The sequence below is a fragment of the Mesoplodon mirus genome (genome assembly GCF_964341445.2).
Source record: "Mesoplodon mirus genome assembly, chromosome: 7".
NCBI classification, from domain to species: domain Eukaryota; kingdom Metazoa; phylum Chordata; class Mammalia; order Artiodactyla; family Ziphiidae; genus Mesoplodon; species Mesoplodon mirus.
Genome location: NC_138983.1, coordinates 83,714,890 through 83,731,953, shown reverse-complemented (window position 1 = coordinate 83,731,953; position 17,064 = coordinate 83,714,890). Strand labels below are relative to the sequence as shown.

Here is a 17,064-nt window from a genome sequence, read left to right as displayed (position 1 = left end):
GCTGAGTAGTTGCGGCTTGCGGGCTCTAGAACGCAGGCTCAGTAGTTGTGGCTCGCGGGCTCTAGAGCGCAGGCGCAGTAGTTGTGGCGCACGGGCTTAGTTGCTCCGCGGCATGTGGGGTCTTCCCGGACCAGCGCTCAAACCTGTGTGCCCTGCATTGGCAGGCGGTTTCTTAACCACTGTGCCAACAGGGAAGTCCCTGGGTCCTAATGTTTAAATAATACTCAGCCCTAAACTTGGTTAGTGTTATGTGCTGAATGTTTGTGTCCCCCAAAATTCTTATGTTGAAATCTTAAAATCTTAACCCCTAAGGTGCTGGTATTAGGAGGTGGGGTCTTTGGGAGGTTATTAGGTCATGGGGTAGAGCCCTCATGAATGAGATTATTGCCCTTGTAAAAGAGACCGTGCTGTGTTGTTTCTAAGCAACGTGGTCTGTAGTAGGGCAGGTTGAATGGACGAAGGCAGCTAGTTTGCAAGATTTAAACCAAATGTTTGCTCAATCCTCTGCCCACATCTAGAACTCTAATCTGTCAATTGTAATAAGCCATGCTGAAGATGGCATTCCTTAACCTTCAGTCGTTGTGATAAACCCCCTTGACCATAAACGTGAGGGGGAAAAGGTGAATTGTACTAGAGGAATCATTGGTCCAGAAGTGGTGAGTCAGGGGGAATAAAGAGTCACAGGTGATCTGGCCATAGGCAATTTGAAAGTAAATTTGGAGGAATATAAAGCTAGTCATAATTCATCTTTTCTTATTGAACGTGTGGGCTGTTCTATCTAATATCCTGTTTGTAGACATTTACTTTGTTGTAGATAAATGCTAGAACCCATAACCCTGAGGGATGTAAGGCCAAAAATGAATGAAAAAGAGAAACTGGAAACGCAGTATATGGAAAAGAATCACCACCTCGTCAAAGCTGTTATTTGGACCCAATTGCTTTGGGTGAAATAACTTCAGTGAGACCCATGCGTCTGGGACAAACTGGTTTCCCCGAGGTCTGGTGCCCACGGGCCTCGCGGTGCTGGTGTCTGTGTGTGGCTGTCAGTCCGTGGCTGGCGCAGAGTCGGCACGTGGCTGTGTGCCTGGCTGGCCCCCTTCACAGTGTGAGAGGTGATGTGGGTCCAGCAGTGGGATTCCTCCGATTTCCTCAGTAGACAACACGTCATTCCACCCGCACCTTTGCGCACGCAGACCTACCTTTGCGCAGGCCGATGACCTCAGGCCTGCGTGGTCCTGGGGCCTCTGGGGCAAGAGGGCGCGATCTCTTCCCCACACCCAGAGCTCTGGATCAAAAGCCTGGATCTGGAAAGACAAACAGCCCCTGGCAATGAGGATGCCGCTGCCTCCCGTTGCCCCGCCTCCGGTTCTTTCTCGTCTGTCCCCAAGTCCCAAACCGAGTCCCCCATGATCCCCACCTCCTCTCCGTCCCTCCCCCTCCCCGAGACCGCCACAGCCCACCCACCTGCTCGCACTCTTCCCGAGTGACCCATGTCTTCCAGCCCATGGAACGGATGAACTGGGAACGCAGTTTGTGGAACAAGGCATGCTGCGAGCTGTTCTTTCCATAGAGGAACGAAACGATGGCCTGCTTGGGGGCCTGGTTGTTCTCTTCCATGTCGCTGGCCACATAGCTGGGGAAAGACATCAGGTCGCTGTCATCAGGACAGGAAGGGCCTCCACTTGAGATCAGCTTCCCAGAAAAGAGGCAGGCTGAGCATCCTCACACGACCCACCCAGCCCTGCCCAGCGTCACCGGGAGCCGCCCAGTCATCAAGGAGCCACTGCCAGGCAGGACCTTCGGAAGGGTGCCTCTCACACCTTGATGATGAGGACACGATCCAAACCCCCGTTCCCTTCAACTTGTTTTATGTGCACACACCTCTCTTCCTATGTTGTAGGTACATGTACAGTTCCTGAGGGCAGGAGCTGATCTGATCTGTTTCTGCATTCATCCCTCTCCTAGCAAATGACACATTTAGGGCTTGGTTCATATTGATGCATGAATTCAACAGCCTTTTGTGAATCTCTGTTCCCACCACCTCATATTCCCCAGCATGTAGGGTGTACTTTATAAGGTTTGTTAGATGAATGAATGAATGAATGAATGAACATTTTATCTCATGGCCAAATGCAATACTGATTACCTAGAAGTCTCACAGTAACAAACATTTGCCCAATGAAAAGAATTGTGCTGAGTGTTTTGGGAATGCATTGACATTTTGACGAGACCTGCCTTCCACATGGTGTCTAGTCTAGTGGGACCGGGGAAGGGGAAGGGGGGAGATAAGAAATGACTATAATGCAAAGCATCACATTATAATACAATTTGAACTAAAGTGCCTCTGGGATGCAGAAGTTAGGGAGATCGGGCATCGTGAAGGTTTTGGTGTTTGAACCCACTTTAAGGATAAGGTCGTTTTCTTCAGATAAATGTATGGCAAAGATACCTGGATAGAAAGCTCAATAGAAACTTAGAGGGCAGGGTATTTGGAAGGAGCAGTGAAACACAGGAATAAAGTATCAGGACGGTGTGCTGGAGATTGCAGAGAGAGTTAAATCCCAACGCAGAACTCTGGCCTTGATTTGGCATGTCATTAGCCAATGAAATTGTGTGAAGCGGTCAGACCTGTGTTTTGGAAGGATGTTCAGGCAAATAGAGCCAACTGGCTTGGGAGACTTGGAAGAAACATCAGTGGGGAGCATTTGACACCAAATCCGTGCTATGTGATACGGGCCCCGATTGTGGCATTTGTCGTGGGAATGCAGAAACGGAAGATAATCACACTTGGTGCTGATGTCGGAAGACCCGAGACCGGAGAATTCGAACCGGAAACGTCTCAAGTCTGTTACTCGGGGGCAGGATGGTGTCAGTTCTTTCTTCCTCTCCTCTTAGGAAAGTTTTGCGTTTTGCTTTGTTTCTTTCAGTGTTTTAATTGACATTAGGGTAGTTTGTTTTGACAATGAATGCTATAAAAAACAGAACATGGTTTGAAAAAGAAACCACGGTACCGTAATCCTGTCATTTTCACACCTAGAGTCAGTACAAAGGGGTTTAAAAAAATAGATGAAAGGTCAGAGCCCCACGTCTCTCCCTCTGCCCTCCCAGGGTGTTGAATATTGATGGCGGGGATGGAGCAAGGTACTCACAGAGCTATGAAGAAATGGATTCTCTGGAATTGCCAGGAGAGGAGCCCGGCCCGGCTGACATACGCTATCACCATCGACAGGAGATACTGATGGAAAGAGGGGAAAAAACGTAGGAGAGAGGTCACATCCTGGAAGAGGAGAAAGAGTGGGAGGGAGAAGGGAGCAGGGGACGAGGAATGGGTGGTGCCACTTGGAGGAGAGACCCCCGTGTGGGGTGAGCCTGATTGTTTGGGGAAGGGGAGAGGACAGAAGGTCAGAGTTGGCGGCGCTCCAAGGATGGGAGGCTTTGGGATTGAGGGCGTGGACTTAGGGCCGCGGGCACAGGACGGTGTTCGATGAACCGGAGCCAAGGCGAGTCCCCAGGAGCTGAGAGGAGAGGGGACTTAGGCAGCAACCACCAAAGGGGCACTCCTGGGGCTCAGATCCCAGAGGGGACCTCGAGGCCCCTGGAGGGAAGTGTTGACAAGGCATGAGGTTAGGAGGGGAGTGGAAACGTGGGTGTAGAAAGCACCCAGCGCGCCCACCTAGAACAGGCGCTGGAGCAGGAATCCATCTCAGTGGGTGACTTACCTTGTCAGATACTTCCAGGTTTTTGTCCCAGGCGAGGAATTTCTTAACGACGGGATCCTCTGTGAAAAAAGGGCAGATGTTGCCAGTGGGAACAGGGCTGTCGTGGGAGCATTCCAGAGCCAAGAGGGTGAACCGCGCCCCCCTGGGGAAATGCCAAGATGTGGCCCAGGGTGAAGCTGACGGAAAGAGGGGAGGGAAGACCATTCACTGTGGGAGGAAAGGGGGTGACTCCCCTTCTGGGGGGGCCGAGTGACAGGGAGTGATGCCCCTTCATCATGCATTCACGTACCTGCAGAGGGCATCAAGATACTCTCAGCCAATGTCTCAATTGACAGTCATGTCAGGGGGTGAAGATGGCTTGTCAGCCCCTCCTCCCCCCACCCCGAACATGCCAGTAAGATTCAAAAGGCCAGTAAGAGCTAGAGTCTCGGGTACAGTTGAAACCAAGCGAACCTAATCCTGTATCATTTCTAAATCTAACCTAGTCTTGTATCATTTCTAAGTCTAACCTCATCCTGTATCTTTTATGTGTCCCCCGTATCCTTTATCCGTAGACAGTCCGCCAGGGACGGAGAGCGCACCAAGTAGCAGGGAATTCTTTTCCACTGGGAAAGTGTAGTCATGGGAAGTTCTGGTTTGTTTGTTTTTCAAGTATAGGATTGGAGGTTGCTGGGCAGGGCGGTGGGTCCTTACCAAGCATCCACTTGAAGACCTTGTGGTGCTCAGGCAGCACTGAAGACACCCGCTGTCGCTTCAGCTTCATCTTGAGCCCACTGAACGACTCCACGACCCAGGTGTCGGCCTCGTGGTGCTCAGGCAGCACTGAAGACACCCGCTGTCGCTTCAGCTTCATCTTGAACCCACTCAGCGACTCCACGACCCAGGTGTCGGCCTCGTGGTGCTCAGGCAGCACTGAAGACACCCGCTGTCGCTTCAGCTTCATCTTGAACCCACTCAGCGACTCCACGACCCAGGTGTCGGCCTCGTGGTGCTCAGGCAGCACTGAAGACACCCGCTGTCGCTTCAGCTTCATCTTGAGCCCACTCAGCAACTCCACGACCCAGGTGTCCTGGGCCTCAGCGGCCGTGTTGCCCTCCACCTCCGCTCTGAACGCCACTGACCTCTTCCTCTTACAGCCGGGGCGCTGAGGCGGGGGGCTGCAACCAGCCCAGGGAGCTGACGAAGGAGAAGAGACTACAGTATGACGCTCTCGTCTTGGGAATTCAGCCACTGGTGACCACCCAACCCCACCCCGACTCCGCCTCCCCCCCGAAGCACCCCCGTGCTTTCCAGTCTCACAGACCGCTGACCTTGCCCCAAGTCATCTTTCCATCTTTCTCTGTCCACATCTACCTATCCCTCCCCTGACTCTTTTTGTCATTTGTCCAGCTTCCCGTCCTCGAAACTCTTTCTCATGGTAGATAATTTCTCCCACCAGGAATAAAAAAAAAGAACCCTCCCCTTGTTTCCTCTCTCCCCTTCTCTCATCCTTGGATCTCATCTCCTAACCCTGTTTCTTGCTCCCCAGGTGTTCCGTGTCCCCAGCTCCTGTGCTCTCCTCCCTCAATCCCTGGCTTTCTGAATGTCTCCTTTCTTTCATAGGCACCTTATGCAGGTGCTCCTTCCCGACCTCTGTACCCTTTCCTCCTTACTGGTCAAATCTCTGAAATTCCTTCTCATGCCAGCTCCCTCACCTGACGGTCCTGGGCTTTCTTCATAGACAGTCAACTCCAGGGGGTACCCTGAAGAGCTGGACTGGGAATTCAGCTCCTCAGCCTGGGAAGTCGGTTGACGATTGTCCATGATGTCTCCCAGACTCTTCCCTTCCTCGAAGCCTAGACTCTGCTTTGTCCCAACTCTTCTTCTGGACTTGGGCTAAACACAAGTGGTCGTCCCTTCTCCAAGCTGCGGGGCAACTGTCAGTGGAGAGAAGCTCTGGCGAGATTCTGTTGTCTACTACTGCTGCCAAGCACCAAGGAGTCTGGTCCATCCAATCGGGAAGGTCGGAAGCCTCTGATGTCATCATCGGAGTTTGAAGGAAACCAGTTTGAAGGAAAGCACAAGTAACTGTCAGACCTATGCGTGCACTTGTCCCAGAGATCAGGGGTAAATGGTATCTCCTGCCACTGACCCAACCTCTGCCCATCCTCCAAAACCCCCCTCAGGGTATCCGGACCCCTCTTTTTTTTTTGTCATAAATGGCAAAATTTTATTCTTTTTTTTTTTCTTCATCTTTATTTTTAATTTTTTTTTTGCTTTATAACAAATTTAATCAGTTATACATATACATATGTTTGCATATCCCCTCCCTTTTGCGTCTCCCTCCCACCCTCCCTATCCCACCCCTCCAGGCAGTCACAAAGCACCGAGCTGATCTCCCTGTGCTATGCGGCTGCTTCCCACTAGCTATCTACCTTACGTTTGGTAGTGTATATATGTCCATGCCGCTCTTTCACTTTGTCACAGCTTACCCTTCCCCCTCCCCATATCCTCAAGTCCATTCTCTAGTAGGTCTGTGTCTTTATTCCTGTCTTACCCCTATGTTCTTCATGACATTTTTTTTTCTTAAATTCCATATATATGTGTCAGCATACAGTATTTGTCTTTCTCTTTCTGACTTACTTCACTCTGTATGACAGGCTCTAGGTCCATCCACCTCATTACAAATAGCTCAATTTCGTTTCTTTTTATGGCTGAGTAATATTCCATTGTATATATGTGCCACATCTTCTTTACCCATTCATCCGATGATGGACACTTAGGTTGTTTCCATCTCCGGGCTATTGTAAATAGGGCTGCTATGAACATTTTGGTACATGTCTCTTTCTGAATTATGGTTTTCTCAGGGTATATGCCCAGTAGTGGGATTGCTGGGTCATATGGTAGTTCTATTTGTAGTTTTTTAAGGAACCTCCATACCGTTCTCCATAGTGGCTGTACCAATTCACATTCCCACCAGCAGTGCAAGAGTGTTCCCTTTTTTCCACACCCTCTCCAGCATTTATTGTTTCTAGATTTTTTGATGATGGCCATTCTGACTGGTGTGAGATGATATCTCATTGTAGTTTTGATTTGTATTTCTCTAATGAGTAAAGATGTTGAGCATCCTTTCATGTGTTTGTTGGCAGTCTGTATATCTTCTGTGGAGAAATGTCTATTTAGGTCTTCTGCCCATTTTTGGATTGGGTTGTTTGTTTTTTTGTTATTGAGCTGCATGAGCTGCTTATAAATTTTGGAGATTAATCCTTTGTCAGTTGCTTCATTTGCAAATATTTTCTCCCATTCTGAGGGTTGTCTTTTGGTCTTGTTTATGGTTTCCTTTGCTGTGCAAAAGCTTTGAAGTTTCATTAGGTCGCATTTGTTTATTTTCATTTTGATTTCCTTTTCTCTAGGAGGTGGGTCCAAAAGGATCTTGCTGTGATTTATGTCATAGAGTGTTCTGCCTATGTTTTCCTCTAAGAGTTTGATAGTTTCTGGACTTACATTTAAGTCTTTAATCCATTTTGAGCTTATTTTTGTGTATGGTGTTAGGGAGTGATCGAATCTCATACTTTTACATGTCCCTATCCAGTTTTCCCAGTACCACTTATTGAAGAGACTGTCCTTTCTCCACTGTACATTCCTGCTTCCTTTATCAAAGATAAGGTGAGCATATGTGCGTGGGCTTATCTCTGGGCTTTCTATCCTGTTCCATTGATCTTTCTGTTTTTGTGCCAGTACCATACTGTCTTGATTACTGTAGCTTTGTAGTATAGTCTGAAGTCAGGGAGCCTGATTCCTCCAGCTCCATTTTTCGTTCTCAAGATTGCTTTGGCTATTCGGGGTCTTTTGTGTTTCCATACAAATTGTGAAATTTTTTGTTCTAGTTCTGTGAAAAATGCCAGTGGTAGTTTGATAGGGATTGCATTGAATCTGTAGATTGCTTTGGGTAGTAGAGTCATTTTCACAATGTTGATTCTTCCAATCCAAGAACATGGTACATCTCTCCATCTATTTGTATCATCTTTAATTTCTTTCATCAGTGTCTTATAATTTTCTGCATACAGGTCTTTTGTCTCCTTAGGTAGGTTTATTCCTAGATATTTTATTCTTTTTGTTGCAATGGTAAATGGGAGTGTTTCCTTGATTTCACTTTCAGATTTTTCATCATTAGTATATAGGAATGCCAGAGATTTATGTGCATTAATTTTGTATCCTGCACCTCTACCAAATTCATTGATTAGCTCTAGTAGTTTTCTGGTAGCATCTTTAGGATTCTCTACGTATAGCATCATGTCATCTGCAAACAGTGACAGCTTTACTTCGTTTCCGATTTGGATTCCTTTTATTTCCTTTTGTTCTCTGATTGCTGTGGCTAAAACTTCCAAAACTATGTTTAATAAGAGTGGTGAGAGTGGGCAACCTTGTCTTTTTCCTGATGTTAGTGGAAATGGTTTCAGCTTTTCACCATTGAGGACGATGCTGGCTGTGGGTTTGTCATATATGGCCTTTATTATGTTGAGGAAAGTTCCCTCTATGCCTACTTTCTGCAGGGTTTTTATCATAAATGGGTGTTGAATTTTGTCAAAAGCTTTCTCTGCATCTATTGAGATGATCATATGGTTTTTCTCCTTCCATTTGTTAATATGGTGTATCACGTTGATTGATTTGCGTATATTGAAGAATCCTTGCATTCCTGGAATAAACCCCACTTGATCATGGTGTAAGATCCTTTTAATGTGCTGTTAGATTCTGTTTGCTAGTATTTTGTTGAGGATTTTTGCATCTATGTTCATCAGTGATATTGGCCTGTAGTTTTCTTTCTTTGTGACATCCTTGTCTGGTTTTGGTATCAAGGTGATGGTGGCCTCGTAGAATGAGTTTGGGAGTGTTCCTCCCTCTGCTATATTTTGGAAGAGTTTGAGAAGGATAGGTGTTAGCTCTTCTCTAAATGCTTGATAGAATTCGCCTGTGAAGCCATCTGGTCCTGGGCTTTTGTTTGTTGGAAGATTTTTTATCACAGTTTCAATTTCAGTGCTTGTGATTGGTCTGTTCATATTTTCTATTTCTTCCTGATTCAGTCTTGGCAGGTTGTGCATTTCTAAGAATTTGTCCATTTCTTCCAGGTTGTCCATTTTATTGGCATAGAGTTGCTTGTAGTAATCTCTCATGATGTTTTGTATTTCTGCAGTGTCAGTTGTTACTTCTCCTTTTTCATTTCTAATTCTATTGATTTGAGTCTTCTCCCTTTTTTTCTTGATGAGTCTGGCTAATGGTTTATCAATTTTGTTTATCTTCTCAAAGAACCAGCTTTTAGTTTGGTTGATCTTTGCTATCGTTTCCTTCATTTCTTTTTCATTTATTTCTGATCTGATCTTTATGATTTCTTTCCTTCTGCTAACTTTGGGATGTTTTTGTTCTTCTTTCTCTAATTGCTTTAGGTGCAAGATTAGGTTGTTTATTCGAGATGTTTCCTGTTTCTTAAGGTGGGATTGTATGGCTATAAACTTCCCTCTTAGAACTGCTTTTGCTGCCTCTCCTAGGTTTTGGGTCGTCATGTCTCCATTGTCATTTGTTTCTAGGTATTTTTTAATTTCCTCTTTGATTTCTTCAGTGATCACTTCGTTATTAAGTAGTGTATTGTTTAGCCTCCATGTGTTTGTATTTTTTTACAGCTCTTTTCCTGTAATTGATGTCTAGTCTCATAGCATTGTGGTCGGAAAAGATACTTGATACAATTTCAATTCAAAAAAAAATTTTTTTAGCTAAGTAGTATTCCATTGTATGTATATATATCACATCTTCCTTACCCATTCATCTCTTAATAAACACTTAGCTTGCTTCCATATGTTGTCAATTGTAAATAATGCTGCCATGAACATTAGGGTGCATATATCTTTTCAAATTAATGTTTTTTGGTTTTATTTTTTTCGATATATATCCAGGAGTGAAAATGCTGTGTCATATGGTAGTTCTAATTTTTTTTACAAGTTTATTGGAGTACAATTGATTCACAATGGTGTATTAGTTTCTGCTTTATAACAAAGCGAATCAGTTATACATATACACCTGTTCCCATATCCCCTCCCTCTTGTGTCTCCCTCCCTCCCACCCTGCACCCCTCTTTACCGCTTCCCAGCAGGTGCACTGTCCTCTCCCTGCTGGACTCTCCCCCTCCCTCCCATTCCTCTTCCACGGCCTGGTGGGAGAGTGGGGAGAGGGACAAGGAAACTTAGGGGAAGCAGCAACGTTTCAGCCTTATAAGAGTGAGATAATGGCTTCCGTGGTGGTGCAGTGGTTGAGAGTCCACCTGCCGATGCAGGGGACACGGGTTGGTACCCCGGTTCAGGAAGATCCCACATGCCGCGGAGTGGCTGGGCCCATGAGCCATGGCCGCTGAGTCTGCGCGTCCGGAGCCTGTGCTCCGCAACGGGAGAGGCCACAACCGTGAGAGGCCCGCGTACCCCCCCCCAAAAAAAATAAATAAAGAATGAGATAAGTATGTAAAAAAAGATCCCAGGTACATCGACTCACTGGATTAAAAAGTTACGTTAAAACACGCCATTTGGCAAAGCTCTTTGGCTGAATGTTTACTGACACTGCGTTCAGAATTCTGTACTGGGGGAGTACACGTCCGCTCCCCTCAGGCACCTTTGAGTCCAAGAGCCATTTGGAGAAGCTAAAATCATAGAAAACTACAGGTGCTCACGCACCCTTCAAAGGGTGTCTACAAACACACACACACACACACACACACACAAAGGGCACCTTTGGATGTCACAAAGTCCATGGATTGTCCAAAGCCTGCCCCTTGATTCCAGTTAAGAAGTTCTAGTCTACTTATCAAAATCTTGAGAATGTGGTATCACTGTTGACCCAGAGATTTCACTACCTGAATAAAAATGTCACATGTACAAAATACTAAATGGAAAAAACTCCAGTTCAACACAGATTATTTTTCTGAATAAAAATGTCACATGCACAAAAAGACTAAATGGAAAAATTTCCAATTCCAGACAGGTTATTTTTCTATGAGGGTAGGAAGTATATGGTAGCCGAGATGCAGAGAAGAAAATAGCCAACTCAGGGTCATGCAGTGTCACTGGAAGCTTCTTCTGAACCTCCCAACTCGTACTTCCACTCCTCCCCTTTGGGTCTGAGTCTTGCTTTTTTTCTTGGGTTTCCCTGGTGGCACAGTGGTCAAGAATCCGCCTGCCGATGCAGGGGACACAGGTTCGAGCCCTGGTCCGGGAAGATCCCACATACCGCGGAGCACCTAACGCCCATGCGCCACAACTACTGAGCTTGCAAGCCATAACTCCTCAGCCCGCGAGCCACAACTACTGAGCCCATGCGCCTAGGGCCCATGCTCTGCCGCAAAGAGAAGCCACCTCAATGAGAAGCCTGCACACTGCACCGAAGAGTAGCCCCCGCTCGCCGCGACTAGAGAAAGCCTGCGCACAGCAACGAAGACCCAACGCAGCCGAAAATAAGTAAAACAAAAATCTTAAGGAAAAATAAAAGAATTCTCATTGTTGTGCAACCATCCCGACCATCCATCTCCAGAATGTTTTCATCCTGTCCAAGTGAAACTCTGTCCCCATTAAACACTGACTCCCCATCCCCCTCCCAGCCCCTGACACCCACCACTCCACTTTCTGTCTCTCTGAATTTGACCCGTCTGGGGACCTCACAGAAGTGGAATCATGTAACATTTGTCCATTTGTATCTGACTTATCCACTTAGCTTAATGTCTTCGCATGTCATCTGTGTGGTAGCCTGTGTCAAAATTTCCTTCCTAGACCCCAAAGCCAGTGTGGACAGTACACAGTACACAGTGAGTGAGAAGGAAATAAAACCGTGGGTCTGAAGAAGTTCAGATGTTTGCCAAGTGCAGTGGGAAAGCAGTGAATGAGAGGTGTCCTGATCCAGTTTGCACTGAAAGGGGAACAATTGATTTTGGCTGCTGCATAAATGGATGGGGTGGGGATTCAGTAAGAGTGGAAGTTGGGAGACCCAGATAAGGTTAGGAATTTGGCGTGGTAGTCCAGGAAGACGATGTCTGAGAAGATGGAGAGAAGTAAACAGGTTCTCTGTATTTGAAGGGAGAATCAGCAAGGCTCATCGGGGGATCAGATTGCGGGGAGGTAGTGGGGCGCTGTTCTGTTTACTCTGTGTGCACGTGTGTGCTTATGCCTCTACTGCTGAGACTTAATTGTTTCTACAAAGAAACACTAACCTTTCCTCTTAAAAGTGGAATTGTTAAATTTTCACTGTTCATACAAAGAAATGTCAATCTTTGAAAAATACATAAATGGTCTTTGTATCAATTAGAAACTTTCCTTCCTGTTTGTGGGTGAATAATATCTGTTGTGTGAATATACACACTACATTTTCTTGATCCATTCATCTGTCAGTGAACACTTGGTTTGTTTCCACATTTTGGCTCTGAATCTTGCTTTTGAATTATTGTTTGGACTTTGATGAGAAGTATCTGTGTTGTTCAGGATGTGCCCAGAGGTTTATTCTGTCTTCTGATCACTTCCATATTTCTAATTAGCCCTAGCAATGCATACATAGAGTCAAATCAGTTCATCCAAGGTGCAGGGACTGAGTGTCTCTTTGGTTTGCACTCGTGGACTTTCTGAGATGTTCTAGGTCTCAGAGGCCGTGCAAAGAGTGTCTGAGGTCCTCCAGAGCTGCCACAGCCTGGCTCTCCTCAGGGTCTGCACTGCTGGGAAAAGCACTGCTGCTTGAGGACCTGTGTCCCTCTGCTGTAGACGTTGCATTGTTAGGAGGCAAATGAATTCAGATTTGCGTTCCTCATGCTTTCAACCATCACAGCTGATTGGGTCCTTGTATAACAAAACAGAAGTTCACTCTCCCTCTTGGCTAACAGGCTTTCAAATATTAGAAGGTTGGTATTCTGTCCCCATGAAAATTTCTCTTGTGTACTGTGAAATACCCTGATTGCTTTATCTAGTCTTCAGATCTGGATTTGCATAATCCCACCCCACCGCACCTTGTCCAAATGCGCTACAGTCGGGTGGGACCCATCTTAAGATGTGTTGGTATGTTGTCCAAAAATGGCGTAAACAGCCCAGATTGAATGTGATGTTGTAAGTGAGCAGGACCTTGTGGGGCCTTCCTGGGACGGATTCTCCCCATGTCTTCTGCCTGCTTCTTGTCTTTAGAAAATTTTAGCCTCCTAGCCTTCCGTGAGTTGGAAACAAACAATTTAATCAGAGAAGGGAGAAAGTGCCAAAAGCAAGGAAAAGAGTCCCAAAAGACCAAATAATACTAGTGTAGCCGTTAAACAAAGTCAAGGACCTTTAGTTCCTCCTCAAGGGCTGTAGATACTGTTCTGAGCCACGTCCTTGGAGCTGTTTTGCAGAGACTGAAGCCCCCAGCAGGGGGGAGGAAGGTAACTGCATGCTGCCCACAAGCACGTAGACCCCAGACCAGCTGGAACCAGCCGGTTGATGATGTTGACCTCAGATTACCTCACCACCAACCAATCGGAAGAATGTCCACAAGCTGACCACACACGCCTCAACCTCCTCTCCCTCACCCCACTCGTTTGTAATTCACTTTAAACATTTTTTAAATTTTATATTGGGAGTATAGTTGATTTACAGTGTTGTGTTAGTTTCCGGTGTACAGCAAAGTGATTCAGTTATATGGACACAGATATCTATTCTTTTTCAGATTGTTTTCCCATTTAGGTTATTACCGAATTTTGCTTTTTTTTCGTGGTGCTGTGTGGCTTGTAGGATCTCAGTTCCCCGACCAGGGATTGAACCCGGGCCACGGCCGTGAAAGACCAGAATCCTAACCTCTGGGCCACCAGGGAACTCCCTAGGTTAATACAGAATATTGAGTAGAGATCCCTGTGCTCTACAGGAGGTCCTTGTTGATTTCCTGTTTTATATATAGTTGTGTGCATATGTTAGCCCCAACCTCCTGATCTATCCCTCTCCCCCACCTTTTCCCTTTGGTAAACCTAAGTTTTTTTTCTATGTCTGTGAGTCTGTTTCTGTTTTGTTAAGAAGTTCATTCGTATCACTGTTTTAGATTCCACATAGGAGTGATAGCATATGGTATTTGTCTTTGTCTGACATCCTTCACTTAGTATGATAATCTCTAGGTCCATCCATGTTGCTGCACATGGCATAATCTCATTCTTTTTTATGGCTGAGTAGTATTCCATCACACATATGTACCACATCTTCCCTATCCATCCCTCTGTCGATGGACATTTAAGTTGCTTCCATGTCTTGGCTATTGTAAATCGTACTGCTGTACATATTGGGGTGCATGTGTCTTCTTGAATTATGGTTTTCTCTGGGTATATGCCCAGGAGTGGGATTGCTGGGTCCTACGGTAGCTCTAGCTTTAGTGTTTTGAGGAACCTCCACACTGTTCTGCACAGCGGCAGCACCAGTGTACATTCCCACCAACAGCCTCACCCCATCTGTAAACACCTTTCCCTGAAAGCCACTGGGGAGTGGGGGCCTTTTGAGCCCTAGATACCTGGACCCCTTGCTTGTTGCCCTGCCATAAACGTGGCACTTTCCTTCACCGTGACCCGTGTCAGTAGATTGGCTTTAGTGCGTGCGGGCGAGTGGACCCAAGTTTGGTTCAGTAACAGCGTGTTTGGAGATAAGCAAAACTATCACCTCTCCTCCTCTCTTTTCCTCCTGTGGATGCAGTTTAATATAACAACGGCTGTAGCTCTCGTGCAGAAATATCAGTAGGGTGAAGCAGAAGTGCTTCGTCAATACAATCCTTTGGGCATGAGAGTCACGTGGAGAAAATATTCCAACACAGATGCCTGGACCCAGCCTCACAGATTCTAATTCCACAGCACTGAGCCAGGGCCTAATTTTAACCTTCTCAATTGACATGCTTCTGATTTGGAAATGACTGGGTGGGATGTGCCACCCAGGCTGGTGCAGTAGGGGGTCTTCAAGGCGTCGTTGAATGCAATAAGCAGGAGGGAGGTGAACCGTGACCTGGATTTCAACCAGGCAGCCTCTGTCAGGGCTGTGGCCGGGCCATGGGTCCACAGCTGAGCGGACGTCTGTGTCAGCCTGCAGTCCTCCTGCCAACGGGTCCGTGACAAGCCCTCCGGCGGCCTGGTGCTGCTGCGGATGAGCAGCCCTGGGATCGGAGTTCAGCCCAGGCACCTACGTGGTACATACATAGTGCATGTGCTTGTGAGGAAACCGCCCTCTCCACCAGGAAGCCTGGAGCACATCCTCCCGTACAGCCCTCAGAGGGGACCAACCCTGCTGACACCTTGATCTCAGACTTGCAGCCTGCGTAAATGTCGGACAGTGCATTTGTGTTGCTTAAGCCCGCCAGTGTGTCGTATTTTGTGACGCAGCCCAAGTAAACTGCTACGACCTGTATTTTGAATAAGAAGGAATTCACATGAGACGGTCACTTTCCTGCTTCCCCTGCCTTTATTTTTTTAATTTTTATTTGTAAAAAATTATTTATCTCTCTTAGGCTGCATCGTGTCTAATTGCAGCACGCGGGCTTAATTGCCCCGTGGCGTGTGGGATCTTAGCTCCCGGACCAGTGTTCCCAGGCTTTGAACCCACGTACCCTGTATTAGAAGGCGGATTCTTTACCACTGGAACACCAGGGAAGTCCCTCCCCTGCCTTTAAATTAAGACGTGTCGCTGAGCTTCAAAGAAGAGCCTGTCCTTTTCTGTTAGATTACAAACTTGAGTTTTCTTCTTAAACATTGCGTTTCCTGGTTGTGGTAGATGTGTTAGTGTTGAAAAAAATGGTTGAGAGACTTTAAGAGGAAAATGATTTTACAAATCCTGAAGATGGGTGCCAGTTATCTTGATAAAATTGGTATGTTAAGAGACCCAAAATAAACAGGAGAAAACACAGGCAACTACTTAGGAAATGCAGGATGGGAAAGGCTTCTTCAAGTACAGTGTCCAAGCTGATGAAAAGTATGAAGTGAAAGTGAAAGATTTGAACACAAAATATCTTTTTAAGTGTCTGTATAACAGAATGTGAGAGTAAAAAATTAAGTTAAAAAGATAACAGGGATTGACAGATACACACTTTTATATGTAAAATAGATAAACAGTAAGGACCTACTGTATAGCCCAGGGAACTATGTTCAATATCTTGTAATAACCCATAATGGAAAAAAGAACCTGAAAAAGAATACATATATTCTTACATAAATACATGTAACTGAGTCACTTTGCTGTACACCTGAAATATTGTAAACGAAGTATACTTCAATAAAAATAGATAAGTGACCAAGTAGGGAAAATATCTGTATTTAATAGAAATGCAGATACAAAAAGAGAAAGCTTTATATTGTAAATCTCCATATATATGAAGAGATCTTAATGAAAGCAAACTAAAAGGTGGCCATTGCTGCTTCTGGTCAAGGTGAAATCGCAGGGTCCAGGTTTACCCTCCTAGCTTCAACAACTTTAAAAAGGGGGAAATGTATGAAATGACAGTTTTTCACCTTTTGGAGAGAGGGGTGAGTCGTGAGAGACATCAGCTCACTGCTGGACATCCTGTTCATTGGGATGACTCTGTACTTATTATTCCCTTTTTTAGAGCATTTCCTCAAGACAACTTGTAATAGAAAGACTTGCAGAGAGTGTCCAGGGCAGGGGGCTGGGGAGCCCAGCATGTCTCTGGGCTGGAGGGATAGAGTGAGGTGTTGAGGTGGGCACAGCAGCTGGGGTTCACAGGCCACCCCAGTCTTCTGCTGAGACACGGTCAGTGCACGTGGGTGAGGTGAGAACTGGAGGCCTGGTGGCGTGCTCATGGGCGCACTGCCCTTCCAAGGCGCTTCCCAGCAAGGTACTCCGTGTAGCTGATGTCCTTACGTGGTGAACTTGGAAAATGCGAGAAATGCGCCCTGGAGGTTTGCCAGGCTCAGGCTCAGAGGAGGTGTGGTCGCTGTCATTCCCACACAAGCAGCATTTCATCAGTGAGAATTCAGGCAGAGGCCACAGTCAGCAGCAGCAAGAACTGGAAAAGACCATTCTTGGCTCTAAGCAGCCACTTCCAAGAGCAGTTTTGGAGAAGCACACATTTTGTGCAGGATTCATTTAATGTGGCAGTTCAGCTGGGGAAATCAGGAATGGGTTAGGTGCTTATTCATTTGCATGAATCATCACTTCTTATTTCCGTTTTTAGAGGATTTCCTCAAGACGCTTGTAATAGAAATACTTCCTCTGTCCTTTTCGTAAGTATCTAAATCTTTTTAAAAGCTAAATCAGTCTCTTGCCAGCATTACAACCCAGGAATGTTTATGTTAAGGACCTGAGAGCTATCTTCTTTATCTCTCTGTCACCAGGGGAGTTTAGGC

General features: G+C 46.1%; 1 protein-coding gene and 1 long non-coding RNA gene across 2 annotated transcripts in view; one reads left to right on the top strand and one right to left on the bottom strand.

The window, feature by feature from the left end:
• LOC309807699 overlaps positions 1 to 17,064 on the top strand; it is a 69,939-nt gene that overhangs the window by 51,252 nt on the left and 1,623 nt on the right. The gene's annotated exons all lie outside the window — the stretch shown is intronic.
• On the bottom strand, positions 540 to 5,522 carry LOC309808018 (speedy protein E4-like; the record flags this gene model as incomplete). The annotated part of the gene is made up of 6 exons (XM_082628032.1): positions 540 to 1,304; positions 1,465 to 1,633; positions 3,150 to 3,235; positions 3,720 to 3,778; positions 4,674 to 4,895; positions 5,414 to 5,522. The coding sequence occupies 6 exons, from the start codon at positions 5,520 to 5,522 to the stop codon at positions 1,044 to 1,046; spliced, it is 906 nt and encodes a 301-aa protein (XP_082484158.1). The 3' UTR covers positions 540 to 1,043.